Genomic DNA, 16,961 nt, shown 5'->3' with positions numbered 1-16,961 from the left:
GCCCACGCACTGCAACTACTGAGCTCACGCACCTCAAGGAGAGAGCCCACGTGCCGCAAACTGCAGCACCCATGCACCCTGGAGCCTGCACAACACAATTAGAGAGGGAAAACCCGCTTGCCACAACTAGAGAAAAGCCTGAGCGCTGCAACGAAAGATCCTGCATGCCAAGCACCGCAACGAAAGATCCTGCATGCCTCAACGACCCAACGCAGCCAAAAAAAAAAAAAAAGGAGTGGAGTACTGATACATGCTACCACATGGATGAAACTTAAAAACATTGTGCTAAGGGAAAGAGGCCAGTCCCAAGAGTCCACATATTGGTGTGCAATGTTCAGAAAAGGCAAATCTATACAGACACAAGACATTAGTGGTTGGCTACAGCTGGGAGGGAGGCAGATGGGATGGTGGGAGCATAATAGCTAAAGGGCATATTTTTTTTTTAAGTGATGAAAGTGTTCTAAAATTGATGGAGGTAATGGCTGCACAACTCTGTGAATATACTAAAAACCATTGTAGGGCTTCCCTGGTGGTGCAGCGGTTGAGAGTCTGCCTGTCAATGCAGGGGACACGAGTTCGAGCCCTGGTCTGGGAGGATCCCACATGCCGCGGAGCAACTGGGCCTGTGAGCCACAGCTACTGAGCCTGTGCGTCTGGAGCCTGTGCTCCGCAACAAGAGAGGCCGCGACAGTGAGAGGCCCGCGCACCGCAATGAAGAGTGGCCCCCGCTCTCCGCAACTGGAGAAAGCCCTCGCACAGCAACGAAGACCCAACACAGCCAAAAAAAAAAAAAAAAAAAAAAAAAAAATTAAAAACCATTGTATTGTACACTTTAAATAGGTGAACTGTATAATGAATTATAACTCAATACAGCTGTTATTTAGAAAACCACCCTTACTGAGAAAGATATATTAAAATCTACCATTGTAGGTGGTTTATTTTCCTTGTTGTTCTGCCAAAGTTTGCTGGATATATTTTGAGTCCATGCTATTAGGTGCATACAAATTTAAAACTAATGTCTGCTTGATGAAGTGAACCTTTTATAAGTACAAAGTGATTCTTTTTATCTTTAATACCGCTTTTTTGTTGCAGTGTCTGCAGTGTATTCATACTGGCTTTCTTTGTTATTTAAAAACAAAAAGCAGGGCTTCCCTGGTGGTGCAGTGGTTGAGAGTCTGCCTGCCAATGCAGGCGATGCGGGTTCGAGCCCTGGTCTGGGAAGATCCCACATGCCGCGGACCAACTGGGCCCGTGAGCCACGATTGCTGAGCCTGCGCGTCTGGAGCCTGTGCTCCGCAACAAGAGAGGCCGCGATAATGAGAGGCCCGCGCACCGCGATGAAGAGTGGCCCCCGCTTGTGGCCACTAGAGAAAGCCCTCGCGCAGAAACGAAGACCCAACACAGCCATAAAAATAAATAAAAAATAAATAAATTAAAACAAACAAACAAAAACCAAAAAGCAATGATAAACCTTTACATATATACATCTCTGTGCACAGAAGCAGGTATAGCCATACATTAAATACCTGAAGTACACTTGCTTGCTGGGTTAAAGACAGGTACAATTTAAATCTGACAGATGTCTCCAGGGTGTTCTCCAAAGAGGCTGCAGCAATCACATTCCCGGGCACCTCTCCCCCCGCCGCCCAGGGTATCGGAGCGCTCCTTACACAGACAGCTTGAAATTTGAGTTTCTTTTGCTCTGTTATGAAGTGGTGAGTGAGCCTGCACTCAGGAATTGGACTAAAATTTTCCCACATGGTGACCAGTCCCCGGGCTGGAAGGAAGCACCGCTGGGAGACTCACCTTGCTGATCTCCGTCAGGGACATGGTGATGCTGTAGAGCTGGTTCTTGCTGGTGCTGGCGATCAGAGTTTCCTCGGAGGGGCTGAAGCACATGCAGAGCACGTCCTGTTTGTCTGACTGACTCGGGTCATTGCTCTGTGGGTCCACAGGAATCTGCCCAAGACACAGGACAGCGATCAGCAGTGCCCTCACATTGTCAGGGTGTCCTCGGGCTTTCAGATTCTCTCAGATACTGTAGCTTATAGACTCCTGACCATGCTTTCTGGATCCTCCTCAGATGTGGAGAAGGGAGGGCTTGAGGGGCCTCCGTTCCTGTGGGTTTCCTACTCACCTTTAAGTGATTAGTGGCTGAATAACAAGGCAGCGGTACAGGTGAAACTGATCCACCTGTACATCTCAGTTTGAGATCCCCCCTCGCAACCAGCGTTAGCCTAACCCCGACTCTTGCCCAGCTGTTGGGAGCCCAGTGTGGGCGCCCACCTGCACCAGGTACACAGTGTGTGATCCAGGGCAGTAGAGGGGAAGGTGGCAGCCCTTCTACCACGTGGAGTGGGTGACAGGGCAGAGAGAAGAGAAGGGGTCCCGCAGCTCCTGCAGCGGTCTCAGGGGGCCGGAGTTCCTAGTGGACATTATGAAACTAGATTTCCTTTTCCCTGCTATTTCTCTCCTTCCACTAACAACCAAACTTACTGAAAGGCTGGTCTGCACGTACCATCTCCACTTCCTTACCACCCACTCCGTTCTTAATTCCTTATAATGTGGCTTCCACCGCATCATTTACTGAAACTGTTCTCATAAACATCACCAAAGCCTGATGCCCCTGCTCAGCCCTCATCTTCTAGGCTTTTCTAGAGCCTGCAGCAGTGACCTTGGCACCTTCCTCCCTAGAAGGCCCTGGCCTCCTGTGCTGCCCTGCTCCTGCCTGGAGTCCTGTCTTCCTATGTACCCCCTAACCCATCCTCATGAAGTCTACTCTCCCTGCCTCGCCAGAACAGCAAGGGCTCTGGGAAGCCCTCCCTGACCACCCTGGGCTGAGTGGGCCCTGATGTTCCCTCAATGTGCCCACCACACCCGGGGTTCCCTCTGCTGTCACACGCATCACACTGTGTAAAGTAGAATGGGAGCCCACAGACCGAGGACCGTGTCTGTCCCCACGTCTGTCTCCTGGTGCTTGGAGCAGGGCCTGACACATAGCAGGCGCTCAGTGATCGTGTGGTGTGGCCTCACGGCCCTCCCTCAGACAGTGAGGTCCCTGAGGGAAGCGCCCACGTCTGATTCGCCCACCGCAGGCCACACCACAGAGCCTGGCCCGTGATAGGTGCACGACGGACATTTGTTGACTGAATGAGTGAAGGACAACACCTTCTCAGTGCCCTGCTGGATTCTTATCCTGTCCCAGTCTTGAAATTAGGAAATGCTAAGTTTTGTCCTCAGTTCTCTTTTTGGCTCTATATTTTCTCTCTCAGTGATTTCACCTAATATAAGGGTTCAGTGAAAACAATAGTAGTAAGGTAATTACAATAATAAATACTTAAAACAGTGAAAATAAAGCATTGACTACGTGCCAGATACAAGCCAAGCACTATGGGTGTGTGTGTGTGTGTGTGTGTGTGTGTGTGGTGGATATACTGATCTCACTCCCAAGGTCTAAACCACATATCCAACTGCTTCACTTTATCCTTGTCTCTGGTCAAATGTCAACATTCCTCAGCGAGGCCTCCCCAGGTCACTTTCTCTAGAACAGAAGCCCCTCTCGTTCCCTGTCCTTTCCTGGTTTTATTTTCGTCACAGAATTGATCTCATCCAACAATCTGTTCATATTTGCTTGTTTATTTGTTGACTGAGCTCTAAGGGCAAGTCTTAGTGTGGTTACTTCTCATCTGTATCCCAGTCCCGAGCATAGAGCCTGGCACATAGTAAACACTCAATAAATATTTGTTACATGAATAAGCACACAAAAGAATGACCTGCTTTATAGGCAAAGTAAACTCACAGTGGTCCCCCCGAGCCCCCACCCACCTTGCTCTCACCTCTAGTTTTCGTGCTGTGGCATCCTTTCCCAGCATCCAGCACAGAGCCTGGGCATTCTCCCTGAGAGCTCCTTATCTCTGGGCTCCCACATCTGCTCAGGGAACGTCCTACAGACTTAACCTTCACAAAGGCTCTCTCTGTTTCCCACTGCTGTGATCCTAGACCTCACTGCGTTTTCGCTTCAGTAACAAAAAAGCCTCAGAACTGATCCCTAACGGTGGCAATAACTAGTATCATTTATCAAGCACAGGCACTGCATCAGTGATTACACAGATGTCGTTTAATCCTTTCGATAACCACAAGGGATAGGCTATTTCCTTAACAAAGAGACACAGGTTTGCTAGATTCAGCAACTCATGTGAAGTCACTCAGCCAGTAAACCTCAGAGTCAAGTGTGACTCATTCATTGTGTATTTAACCACTTCATATTCAACGCCCCCAAATCGCCCACACCATGCAGCAACGGCAGATTACTTTTCTGAAGCATAATGCTTCCTCACTGAAAGCAGGATGCCTGCCCATTTACATACACACTCCACTAGCTGGCTTTGCCATCTTTCACAAGCCTTAGCTCCTCTCTTTCCCTTCAAGTGACTTCAGGTCCCTCCACTGGGCAACAGACGTCTCCCAAACACACCACTTGCTCCCTGTCAGTGGTGCCTTTGCTTAATTTGTTCCTTTCACCTGGAATTCCTGATCTGTTTCTTCCTGTCAAATGTTATCCATCCTCTACGACCCTTCCTCAAAGATTATCCTCAAACATCTTGAAGCCTTCATGGTTCTTCCCCAACAAGATAATCTCTCTCTCCACAACAGTGTGTATCACTTATTCCCCAAATATCTACTGAATGCTTGCTGTGTACCAGGTAGTTTTCTTGACATTAAATATCAATATACATTATGGGAACACTGAACTTCAAAGAGAAAATGGCATTTGCCAAAGCTCTCTCCCAGGAGTCAGATCCGGATCTCCCTAATTCTATACCCCAATTCTGTCCAACCCATCTTAAAACTCCCCTCAGGACAAATGGCTCAGCCCTCAGCCCCTCTCCCCGCATCAGACGCCCTGTCAGTGCTCTGCTGCCAGAGAACAAATGCCAGTCGGACCCCTGTATTGCTTCTTCCTCCCCTCCTTACCCGGATTTCCCTGCTCTCACGGTAAAACTCCTTCTCTTCCATCTTCTCAAACAGTAGAACTCTCCCTGGCCCAGCAGAGCAGGCAAATCCCTTGGAATAGGCTGCGATGGCAGACACCTGGGGCAGGGACAGCTGGTGGTGGCTGCCGGCCATCACGACCTGCTCGTAGGAAGGGACTGGGGAGGTGATTGTCGGAAATTCGATCAGGCTGGAAAAGAAGACAGCATGTAAAGATAACAGAGACGATTCCAAAGAGATTAATCCTGCTAGGGATGAGAAAGAAGGGCTGTCCTTGGGTGTGGGAGAAACCAGCGTGAGCCCCTTTCCCACGGCCCAAATGCTCCCCTTTGGCTGGGAATGCTACCCGAGCTCCATGGAAGATGGAAGGTTATGCATTTATGTGGAAGTCTCGCAAACCTGTGTGGTCACTGTTTTCATTGTCATTATCATATTCATTTTGTTGTTTGGAAAAAAGTGGCTCAGAGGGGTTGTTTCCAAGATCGCAAAATTAATAAGGGGAAGAGCTGAGACTTGTTTTTTTTTGTTTTGTTTGGTTTTGTTTTTGGCCATGCTGCAAGGCATGTAGGATCTTAGTTCCCTGACCAGGGATAGAACCTGTGCCCCCTGCAGTGGAAGCGTGGAGTCCTAACCACTAGACCACCAGGGAAGTCCCAAGAGCTGAGATTTGAATCCAGGTTTCCATTTCCTCCCTGCCTCCCTTCTCCTTCCTCCCTTCCTTCCATTGTTTCTCTTTCATTCATTCACACATGTTTTCATTCATTCATTCATTCATTCATATAACATTTACTGGAGTTATGCTGTGTTAACAGCTCTGTGAAACGATGGTAAATAAGTTGACACAGTTCCTGCCCTGAGAAGCTGATGGTCTAGGGGGCACGTGATAAGGACTGTTAAGGGCAGCTGAGTAGGATGGGAGCATCCAGTCAGCAGCTAACAAGGGTTTTCTGAGGACAGTTACAGAGAAGGACCACCTATCTGAGATGAGCAGAGGCTGAGAGCTCCCAGCTGAGATGTGAAGGACAAAGAGGACTGTGTCAGGCATGTGTCTATGTCCAGGGGAGTGGGGTCGGGGTTGGGGCAGACCAAGCCCAGAAGCAGGAGAGTGCACGAAGCATGTGCGGTAGACAGAGGCAAGAGCTGATGCTGCAGATGTAAAGAAGGGTCCGAGCAGCAGGGATGTGTTCAGGAGTCTGAGGCTTTATTCTTGGAGCCCTGGACCCACTGAAGGATGGTGAACCCAGAAAACTGGAGGGCATATGGTCTTAAGGAAGTTCTCAACATAATCACGATAAAAAAGGAGACGTCATTGGCATGGAGGGTGGTGAAAATGGGTGAACCCAAAGTCACTGAGGAAGAGGCATCTACAGTGTGCCATTGTGGTTGAAGGCTCAGGCTCTGGGGTCAGACAGATCTGGGTTTGAATCCTGACCTGTCATTTAACAGTGCTGTGATACTGGGTGAGGCACTTAACCTCTTTCAGCCTCAGTTTCCTCATCTATAAAATGGGCATGATAATAATATATACTTTTTAAGGTAAGACTCAAATGAGGATATATATAAAGGGCTTAAGGCAGTGTCTAGAACACACAATGGTACTTTCCAATATGGATGAGATACGACTGTTATTGGTTGCAGTAGAGGTAAAATTGACAGCTCTATCCTGACCCCCCACTTTAGCCCATATGCTTTGTCAGATTGACTGACAATATTTCCTTGCACTTCCTTGTTGGTCTGGTGTCTCCCACTGAATTGTAAGGTCCTATGGACCTGTGTTCCCAGCACCTGGCAAGATGCCTTGCACACTGCAAGGGTTTGGTGGACATTTATTTAATTGATTCAGTAAATCAGGCAGCCATTAGAAAACATATTTTTGAAAATCTGTGGTTTTGAAGACTAGTCATACTAAAACGTTTATAAAATGAGGTTAGGTATAAAAATAAAAAGAATTGTATCTAGGTTACGGTCATAACTTTCAAATTTGTGCTTGAATATGGAAGAACACTAGAAAGGCAGAGGGAAAATGAAAAGCATTGATTTTTAAGGTAGAGGGGATAGGACTGATTTTTAAAGAATGCTGTTTTTGGTGTAATGCTATTACCACAATGAGTGTATTTTTCCAAGAGCTCCTGACCAGAGGGCGCCATTACCTCTCGGATTCCTGGATCACCCCCAGGTTTTTCGTCTCACTGGTGGGCTCCCTGACCATGATACTTGTCTCCCAGCGTTGATCTCCAGACTCAAAGAGGAAGAGCCTGCCTGTGTCAGTGCCAACAACAATCTTGTCATCAGACACCCAGGTGTGGGCGAGATAGTTTTGGGGTTCTCCCCTCTGAAAATTAGTTTGCTTCAGGGTTCCCTCAGCAAAACGGAGAAGCTTAAACATCCCATTTCCAGTGACACAAATCTGAGTGTTATCCTGGGGATTGAAGCTCACCTGTAAAATGGGAAGGAATTAAAGAAAAAGATATATAAAACTAAACCTGATGGCATTATTTCCCATTTTACTAATTACGAGTTATCCCAGGTAGCTCATAGGATCCTTTAAACATCACTAAATCATATAATTTTAAGACCATACTTGACAAGAGGACAGATCTATATCCATTATATTTGTACAGCCCATGAGTCTTTAGCCTAGGAAACCTTCAAAAGTCATCTGACAAAGGCCAAAAAGCAAGATGAGCAGGTCTTGACAGTCACCAAACTCTGTGCCAACAAAATGGAATGAAGGCTCAGCTGGAAGCATAAAATGAGGGTTTGGCAGGTTTATGTGCCCTCTTCAGGGAGAAGGAACCACATGTCAGGGACTAAACTTCCTTTATCTCTACCCTCATCCCAATGCGCAGTCATGGGCAGCCAACCTGTCACCTCCACTGGATGGTGAGCACCTGGTGGGGCTGTGGCTTTTTCATCTCTGTATCCCCAGTGCCGGGTTCAGAGCGGGCATCCAATGAATGTTTCCTGGATCTATTTGAGAGGAGGTGCTCCCTGCTCTGAATAGGATGCCATATCATGCCTTATTGTGACCTGGGTGAAATAATCTTCGGGCTCTACCTGCCTTTGCTCTGATTCCGTGATCACCAAGCAACCTTCTGACTACTAATTTCATCTCCCAAGGACTCTTCTGTTACCAGGGAGGAAATACACTGGATAAATGCTGTGTGTTCTGGTTGTGACATGCTGGTTCACAAGCCAGACTCTGTGAGAATAACGGAGTCTGTGCCTGAGATGCTGACTAGCCAATATCTCCGAACGTGAACAGAACTGTGTGCTTGGACTTGGAAAACTGAGCACTAGATCCTAGACCAGGTTGACTACTCCAAGAAAAGCCTCCTTGGGCCCCAACCAGCCCCCCGACACATCCTCTTCATTCTGCCCTCAAACCACGATAGAAACTTCTGCTCCCCACGTAAGTGCGATTTCATGGACAGCTTCCTAAAGACCTACCACTTCACACCACCTTCCTGAAGTCTTCCCACTGCCCCGCAATGCTGCCCGGAAGAGGCCAGGACCAGGGAGAGACAGTAAATTTGATCAACCCGCCTCTGGGCTTGACCTGGGACCAGAAAGCAGTTCTGGGCCAAAGTGAAGAACACAGCCCAGGGAGTCAGGGAGTCCTGGCTCTGCTAACTTCTTGGAGCCTCAGTTACTTCATCTTTAAAACAGAGACAGTAATTATGCATACCTTATATGGTGTTGTGAGGCAAACTTTAAAATGCATTTTAAGGAATTAGCACTATTCCTGACACAAAGAAAGCATTCAGTGAGGGACAGCTTGTACTATTTTTTAATAATTTGCACCATACTTGTCATGCTGGGTGGTACCTGGTAGACAGCATTGTTCTGAGTATCAGTTCTAACGATGGCCATTACTTTCTGTTTTTCCCACAGCCAATAGACAAGGTTTGACTCTGGAGGTGACGTCTGGGTCAAGAGGTATTTGGAGTCTGGAGAAAAAGCCATGCAAATGAACTTCTGAACTGGGAAGTCAAAATTATTAAGGACTTTGCGCTTTCGGCAAGGAACGGCTGACAGCTCGTAAATGGTGATGACGGGTTTTTCTTGCACAGTCTCGGAGATAGCAAGGTATCGCCGATTGGGACTGATGGACAAGGCCAACATGCCCTGACTCTTGTCTGAGCCTGCAAACAAAGGAGAGGAGCTGGTGAGGGGAGATCATGCATTCACCAAGATTCAGCATGAACCAGGCACCGTGGTGGGCACTGCCGAGGCAACAGGAGAAAAGTGCAGACACAGGTTAATTGTCAATCCCTGTGTCCCTCGGGGCAACTGTGTCTGGGCTATTATGAAAATAACTAGGATGGGCACCTCACTGAGGCCGTGGTGGGAGAAGTCAGGGAAGGATTCCTGAAGGAAGATGAAGTGTGGTGGGGGGGGGTGGGGCACGTCAGGGAGGGCAAAGGTGTGGATGTGAGAAAGGGTATAGACGGAGGGGGAACTGCACATGGTGGGAGATGGCTGAGCATCCCCTGTGAGCCAGGGGTGACCAAAGATGGGTCTGGAGCATGCAGTAGGGTCAGATCAGAGGCCTTTATGCCCTGAGCAGTCAGCACTCAATACTCTTCCTCCACTTTCCAGGCTGGGATGTTAACCACTGGATTCCTCAGCCTCCCTTGCAGTTAAGTGATCTATGTGACATTCTGGCTGAGAGACAGATGCAGAGGTCTGCTGAATGGGCTTTATGGTAAAGCCCATGCTTCCTTCAAAACCAGGAGGTTTCTCTCCATTTTTCAAGAATAAAGAGGCGATATCTGGTGGTCGAGCACTCTTCTTGTCCATGAGGTAACAAGTGTGAGAATGAAGGCCATGGGCCTCTAGAGAGCAGAGCCTGATGTAAAGATTAAACTGCAAATGCTTTATTTGGGTAATGTAATCAGGTCTGCTTTATAATTTTCATGGGCCCTAGGCACTTCTGCTTTCATGGGCCCCTTCCTCCATTAAAATATGGTAAAAATTATACTTTATGACTCATTGCTTTAAAGAAGAATATAATCCATGCTGGATTCACTAGTATTATATTCATTTGTTCCTGATTTTAAAATAAATTAAAATTAAAATTTTTCTTGGGTCCCTAAAAGCATCACGGGCCCCAGGCTGTGCATCACAGTAATTTGGCCTGATACAAGCCCCGGGCGGGGCGGGTGAGAGAGGCAGGGGAAGCTGTGTTAGAAAGTGACACGATGGACTCCATGCTGCTGCGTCACACAAGCCGCAGCAAGTTGGACCAGCCCGTGGGCTTCTCTGGAAGGGCTGCAGGGAGTACCTGCACCTCTGAGAAGAACCCAGGGTTTGGGTCACTGAGAGCCTTGCATGAGAGTTTGGACTTTACCAGGGAGGCCAATGGGAAGGCCCTGGGAAATTTTAGGAAGGTCCGATGTGTGCTGTAGAAAGATCCCTCTGGCAACTTTATGGAAGACAATCCTGGAGGGAAGGAAACTTCAGCAGGTTATTTCAAAAACCGGGACACATGGCAGCAATGAGCAACAGGAAGGCAGTAGGGGTGATGGGAACAGGAGGTTAGAGAAATGCTAAGGGGTAAAACCAGGAAGACTCAGTGAAGGTGGGGTGAGGGGCTGATGGAGAGAGAGGAGCAATGAATGACATTTAGGTTTCTGGTTTGGTGATGGGAATGGTGGTGACAACTGGGATGGAACACAGGCTAAGGGAGCTAGGGGCCATGGTGAAGGTCACGTCCACTGTTTTTCACTGAAAATAGTCCATGCAAATATTTCTGATTTAATCATGCTTATTTGCTTCCAGTTTTTTATGATTTCATTTTTTTTTTTTGCACTGAAGTCTTTAATCCATCTCAGGTTCATGATGATTCCCCTTTCCCAAATATCAATACCTAACTGGTTATCCCAGCACTAATTACTAATGCTACCTTTATGTTGTATTAAATTCATTTATCCATTGTATTCATTTATGTGTATATTACTGGGTTCTGGGATATTTATACGAGGACTAGCTTATTTTTGTAATCATATCCTTATCATGTGTTTGGATAGCTGGCAAAGTAGGCTCTTAAGGAAAGAGGGAGAAAAAAGGAAAGGATAAATTCCATTCTGGATATATTGTGTGTGAGGTACATACTGTAGAACGTTCAGGTAAAGAGGTCTAGCAGGCAGCTGGATATGATGAAAGCTGAGGGAGATGTTTGGACTGAAATACAGATTTGAGACAAAAGTCATGGGGCTATAAGATATTGATGAAAGAAATAAAAGATGACACAAACAGATGGAGAGACATACTATGTTCTTGGATTGAAAGAATCAATATTGTGAAAATGACTATACTACCCAAAGGAATCTACAGATTCAATGCAATCCCTATCAAATTACCAATGGCATTTTTCACAGAATTAGAACAAAAAATTTTTACAATTTGTATGGAGACACAAAAGACCACAAATAGCCAAAGCAATCTTGAGAAAGAAAAACGGAGCTGGAGGAATCAGGCTCCCTGACTTCAGACTATACTACAAAGCTACAGTCACCAAAACAGTATGGTACTGGCACAAAAACAGAAATATAGATCAATGGAACAGGATAGAAAGTCCAGAGATAAACCCATGCACTTGTGGTCACCTAATCTATGACAAAGGAGGCAAGAATATACAGTGGAGAAAAGACAGGCTCTTCAATAAGTGGTGCTGGGAAAACTGGACAGTTACATGTAAAAGAATGAAATTAGAACACACCCTAACACCATACACAAAAATAAACTCAAAATGGACTAAAGACCTAAATGTAAGGCCGGATACTAAAAAACTTTTAGAGGAAAACATAGGGAGAACACTTCTGACATAAATTGCAACAAAATCTTTTTCAATCCACCTCCTAGAATAATGAAAATAAAAACAAAAATAAACAAATGGGACCTAACTAAACCTAAAAGCTTTTGCACAGCAAAGGAAACCATAAACAAGACCAAAAGACAACCCTCAGAATGGGAGAAAATATTTTCAAATGAAACAACCAACAAGGGATTAATCTCCAAAATATATACACAGCTCATTCAGCTCAATATCAAAAAAACAAACAACCCAATCAAAAAATGGGCAGAAGTTCTAAATGGACATTTCTCCAAAGACATACAGATGGCCAAGAGGCACATGAAAAGCTGCTCAACATCACTAATTATTAGAGAAATGCAAATCAAAACTACAATGAGGTATCACCTCACACCAGTCAGAACAGCCATCATCAAAAAATCTGCAAACAATAAATGCTGGAGAGGGTGTGGAGAAAAGGGAACCCTCTTGCACTGTTGGTGGGAATGTAAATTGATACAGCCACTATGGAGAACAGTATGGAGGTTCCTTAAAAAACTAAAAATAGAACTACCATATGACCCAGCAATCCCATTACTGGGCATATACCCTGAGAAAACCATAATTCAAAAAGAGTCAACTACCACAGTGTTCATTGCAGCTTTATTTACAGTAGCCAGGACATGGAAGTCACCTAAGTGTCCATCGACAGATGAATGGATAAAGAAGATGTGGTGCATATATACAATGGAATATTACTCAGCCATAAAAAGAAATGAAATTGAGTTATTTGTAGTGAGGTGGATGGACCTAGAGTCTGTCATACAGAGTGAAGTAAGTCAGAAAGAGAAAAACAAATACCGTATGCTAACACATATATATGGAATCTAAAAAAAAAAAAAAAAGGGGCTGAAGAACTGAAGAAGAGCAGGACAAGAATAAAGATGCAGACGTAGAGAATGGACTTGAGGACACAGGGAGGGGGAAGGGTAAGCTGGGACAAAGTGAGAGAGTGGCATGGACATATATACACTACCAAATGTGAAATAGATAGCTAGTGGGAAGCACCTGCATAGCACAGGGAGATCAGCTCGGTGCTTTGTGACCACCTAGAGGGGTGGGATAGGGAGGGCGGGAGGGAGACGCAAGAGGCAGGAGATATGGGGGTATATGTATACATATAGCTGATTCACTTTGTTATACAGCAGAAACTAACACAACATTGTAAAGCAATTATACCCCAATAAAGATTTAAAAAAAAAATCTGCAAACAATAAATGCTGGAGAGGGTGTGGAGAAAAGGGAACCCTCCTACACTGTTGGTGGGAATGCAAACTGGTACAGCCAGTATGGAGAACAGTATGGAGGTTCCTTAAAAAACTGAAAATAGAGTTACCATATGATCCAGCAATCCCACCCTGGGCATATATCTGGAGAAAACCATAACTGGAAAAGATATATGCACCTCAATATTCACTGTAACACTATCACAATAGCCAAGACATGGAAGTAACCTAAATGTCCATAGATAGAGGAATGGATAAAGAAGACGTGGCACATATATACAATGGAATATTACTCATCCATAAAAAAAGAACAAAATAATGTCATTTGCTGCAACATGGATGGACCTAGAGATTCTCATACTGAATGAAATAAGCCAGATAGAGAAAGATAAATATATGATATCGCTTATATGTGGAATCTAAAAAAAGGCTACAAATGAACTTATCTATAAAACTGAAATAGAGTTACAGATATAGAAAATAAACTTATGGTTACTGAAAGGTAAGGTGGGGGGAGGGATCATTTGGAAGACTGGGATTTATACATAGATACCACTATACATAAAATAGATAACTAATAAGGACCTACTGTATAGCACAGGGAACTCCACTCAGTACTCTGTAATGGCCTATATGGGAAAAGAATCAAAACAAGAGTGGATATATGTATTTGTATAACAGATTCACTTTGCTGTACACCTGAAACTAACACAACATTGTAAATCAATTATACCCCAGTAAAAATTTAAAAAAAGAAAAAAAGAAAGGAAGATGGAAAAACAAGAAGGAACAGTTAACAAAAAGTTGGTATACAAACAAACACTGTATAAAACAATAAAAGAAATATTTACCTTTGGCCTTTAGAAAAAAATTTTTAAAAAAGTCACGGTGGGGAGTTGAAAGTGTGCACGTAGATGAGATTGCCTGGAGGACGGAAAGGGCAACAGTTCACTCCCTCCTCTGAGCTTTTGTACCAGGGCTGTACCTGGCCTAGCAGGTGTGCTGCTCATTTACATAGTCCCGCTCATTTGAATACATACCTGTCCCCACTACAATACTGAGAGCTCCTGGTCTGGCTTTCTTGCTTATTCATTCTTTCAATCACCAGTGCCTGCCACCAATATATGCTGACTGACTGCAGAGTCTGTAAATGCTTTTGAATTGTTTTAACCCAGTCAGTGACTGATTCCTCCTTGAAATATGTTCACCTCTTGCATGGATTTCCTCTTATCTTTCTGGCTACTCCTCCAAAGACTCTTTTGCAGGTTGTTCCTCATTTCCCTGGCACTATATGTAGGAGGGCCCCAGAGCCCAATCTTTCACCTTCTCTTTCATAAACATATTCACTCCCTGGGGGATCAAATCCATTCTAAGGACCTAATATTTCACCTCCATGCTGATGACCCTCAAATTTCTATCACCAGCCTGGACCTCTCTCTCTCTTGAACCCAGACCTGACATCAAAGGGCTTGCTTAGGATCCCATTTGCATATTTAGCAGGCATCTCAGTCTTCCCATGTCAAAAACTAACCTCCTGATACGCTCCACAAAGCCTGCTCATTCTGAAGTCTTTCCTGCTTCAGTTAGCAGCAACTCCATCCTTCTGGTTGCTCAGGCCAAAACCCTTGCTTTTTCCTTTTCTCTTCCACCTACATCAGGTCTATGAGGAAACCTGTCACCTTCACCTTCAAAACACAGCCAGGCTTTGATCTCTTTTCACCACCCTATTGCCTGCCACCTGCTGTGAGCCACCATGTTCTCTCACCTGGATTATATTAATAGCAATAGTCTCTCAGCTGGTCTCCTGCTTCCTCCCTTGCCCCTCCTTAAATCTATTCTCTGTACAGTAGCCAGAAGGAACCTGTTGAAACATAAGTCAGATCATGTCACTCTGCTCAGAATCCCCCCTCCCGCTGGCTTCTCACATCACTCAGAGTAGGAGCCCTTGACCTCAAGGCCCATGTGACGTTGCTCCCATTACTCTGCCTCACCTCTCACTCCTCCTCCATTTACTCCACTCCAGCCACACTGGCTTCCTTGCTATTCCCCTAACACACTCAGCACCCTCCTAACCCAGAGCCTAAAAGGTGAGAGGCAAATGTATAGAGCACCGAAGAGATAATACAGAATAAGCTTGGGGTAAGGGATGATTCCTTAACAAGACACAAAAAGGAAAAGGTTGACACGTTTGACTTCATTAAAACTAAGAATTTCTGTCCATCAGGATACCATAAGGAGGAAGAAAACACAAGCTCCAAACTGGGAGAAATTATTTGTTATATATATATATATATATATATATATATATATATCTGACAAAGGGTTAACATACAGAAAATATAAAGTGTGTCCATAAATCAGTAAGAAAATTGCCCCCAAAAAACACAGAATATGGATAAAAGACTTAAGACATTTCACAGAATGAGTAGCCTCTTAACCATGTGAAAAGTTTTTCATCCTCATTAGTACTAGATAAATGCACATTAAAACCACAATAAGATACCCTTTCTCAAGCATCAGATGAGCAAAAATTAGAAAGTAGAAACTAGAAAGATAGCAAAGGGGGGTGAGGTTGTGGAGGAATGGCAGTGTGAATTGGTACTGCCACATTACCCAGTAATTTTAGTCCTGGTGTGTGCCCTGGAGAATCTCTGCACAAGTGGATGAGTACACATGTGCAAGAATGTTTATAGTGGCATCATTTGAAATAGCAAAAAAAAGTTCATTCCCAAATGTCTATCAACACTAGAATGGATAATATACTTGAGAATTAGAGTCCTATGAGTAATAAAATGAATTCAGTTAATATGTATCAAGATGCATGAATCTCAAAAGTATGTCGTTGAAAAAAAGAAGCAAGTCACAGAATACATACACTATGGTTACATTTATATAAAGCTGGTGAAGAGCACAAACAAAAAGGATATCTTACATAAGGCCACACAGATAGACATGTGGTAAAATTACGTAGAGAAATAAGGGAATAATTACAAAGTCCAGAATGGAGTGAGAGTCTGCATGTGTGAGAAGAATGAAGTCAGGGAGAAACACTGGAACTGGTAATATTCTATTTGCTCTCCTGTTGGTGGGTTCACAGATCTTCATTTTATTATAGTTCTTTAAATATTACGTATATGTAGTGTACAGTCTTTTGTATGCAAGTCACAATAAAACATGTTGAGTGCAAAAAAGAGTGGAAAAAGAGAGTAGGTGGTTAAGCTGTGGAAATCATGTATATTATTAGCAGCACCAGTGCGAACAAAACCAAATGTTACAGTATGCAAACGGTTATGTGTGACTTGGGCTGAAATCTCCAGTGTCTTTACCATACATGGGTTCAAAAGGTGCTGTCATGAAAGTGGTGTACTCTGGAAAACTGTTAGAAAACTCAAAAAGTGGCCCTGGTGACGACAAAGACAATGATATTGAAGATGCATGAAACTCTTTAAAAGAATTTTTTTCATTAAATCACAGTGAAAAAAAGTACTTTTAAATTAACATGATTTTACATGTGATTTTAACTATGTATGTGTGATTCATTAATCTATACATTAAATAAGGCAAGACATGTATTTCTTCTACATTTATAAAACTATATATATATTCAAGTTGGCCAAAAAAGTTTCCTTTCAATCGTCGTGTCGGTATTATGGGGTTATATTTGGCATACACGGTTATGTATGTGTCAGATTGGAAAGAGATTTACCTGGAATGAATTTTTGCCACTTCTGATCCACATTGTACTTCACACAGTGATTTCCTGAAGGAAATATAATGATCTGTTCATCGAAGAAGAACACATTGTTGGACACGTGGGATCGAAGACCAAAAACATGCAGCGACTGAGCTACCACAGTGGACATGGTCCCAGAAAGGAGTTTCGCTAA

The 16,961-nt window shown here is 44.3% G+C and overlaps 1 protein-coding gene across 1 annotated transcript in view; it reads right to left on the bottom strand.

The window, feature by feature from the left end:
* CFAP57 (cilia and flagella associated protein 57) overlaps window positions 1-16,937 on the bottom strand; it is a 76,939-nt gene extending 60,002 nt beyond the window's left edge. Inside the window, exons 1-5 of the mRNA XM_036823838.1 lie at window positions 16,781-16,937; window positions 8,821-9,137; window positions 7,143-7,429; window positions 4,975-5,182; window positions 1,807-1,959 (exon numbers count right to left, since the gene is read on the bottom strand). Coding sequence (XP_036679733.1) covers window positions 1,807-1,959; window positions 4,975-5,182; window positions 7,143-7,429; window positions 8,821-9,137; window positions 16,781-16,937 — 1,122 coding nt within the window. The remainder of the gene's footprint in view (window positions 1-1,806; window positions 1,960-4,974; window positions 5,183-7,142; window positions 7,430-8,820; window positions 9,138-16,780) is intronic.
* Between the last annotated feature and the right edge of the window lie 24 nt (window positions 16,938-16,961).

This window comes from Balaenoptera musculus, chromosome 1 (genome assembly GCF_009873245.2).
Source record: "Balaenoptera musculus isolate JJ_BM4_2016_0621 chromosome 1, mBalMus1.pri.v3, whole genome shotgun sequence".
NCBI classification, from domain to species: Eukaryota; Metazoa; Chordata; class Mammalia; order Artiodactyla; family Balaenopteridae; genus Balaenoptera; species Balaenoptera musculus.
This window is presented reverse-complemented; position numbering and strand designations above follow the sequence as displayed.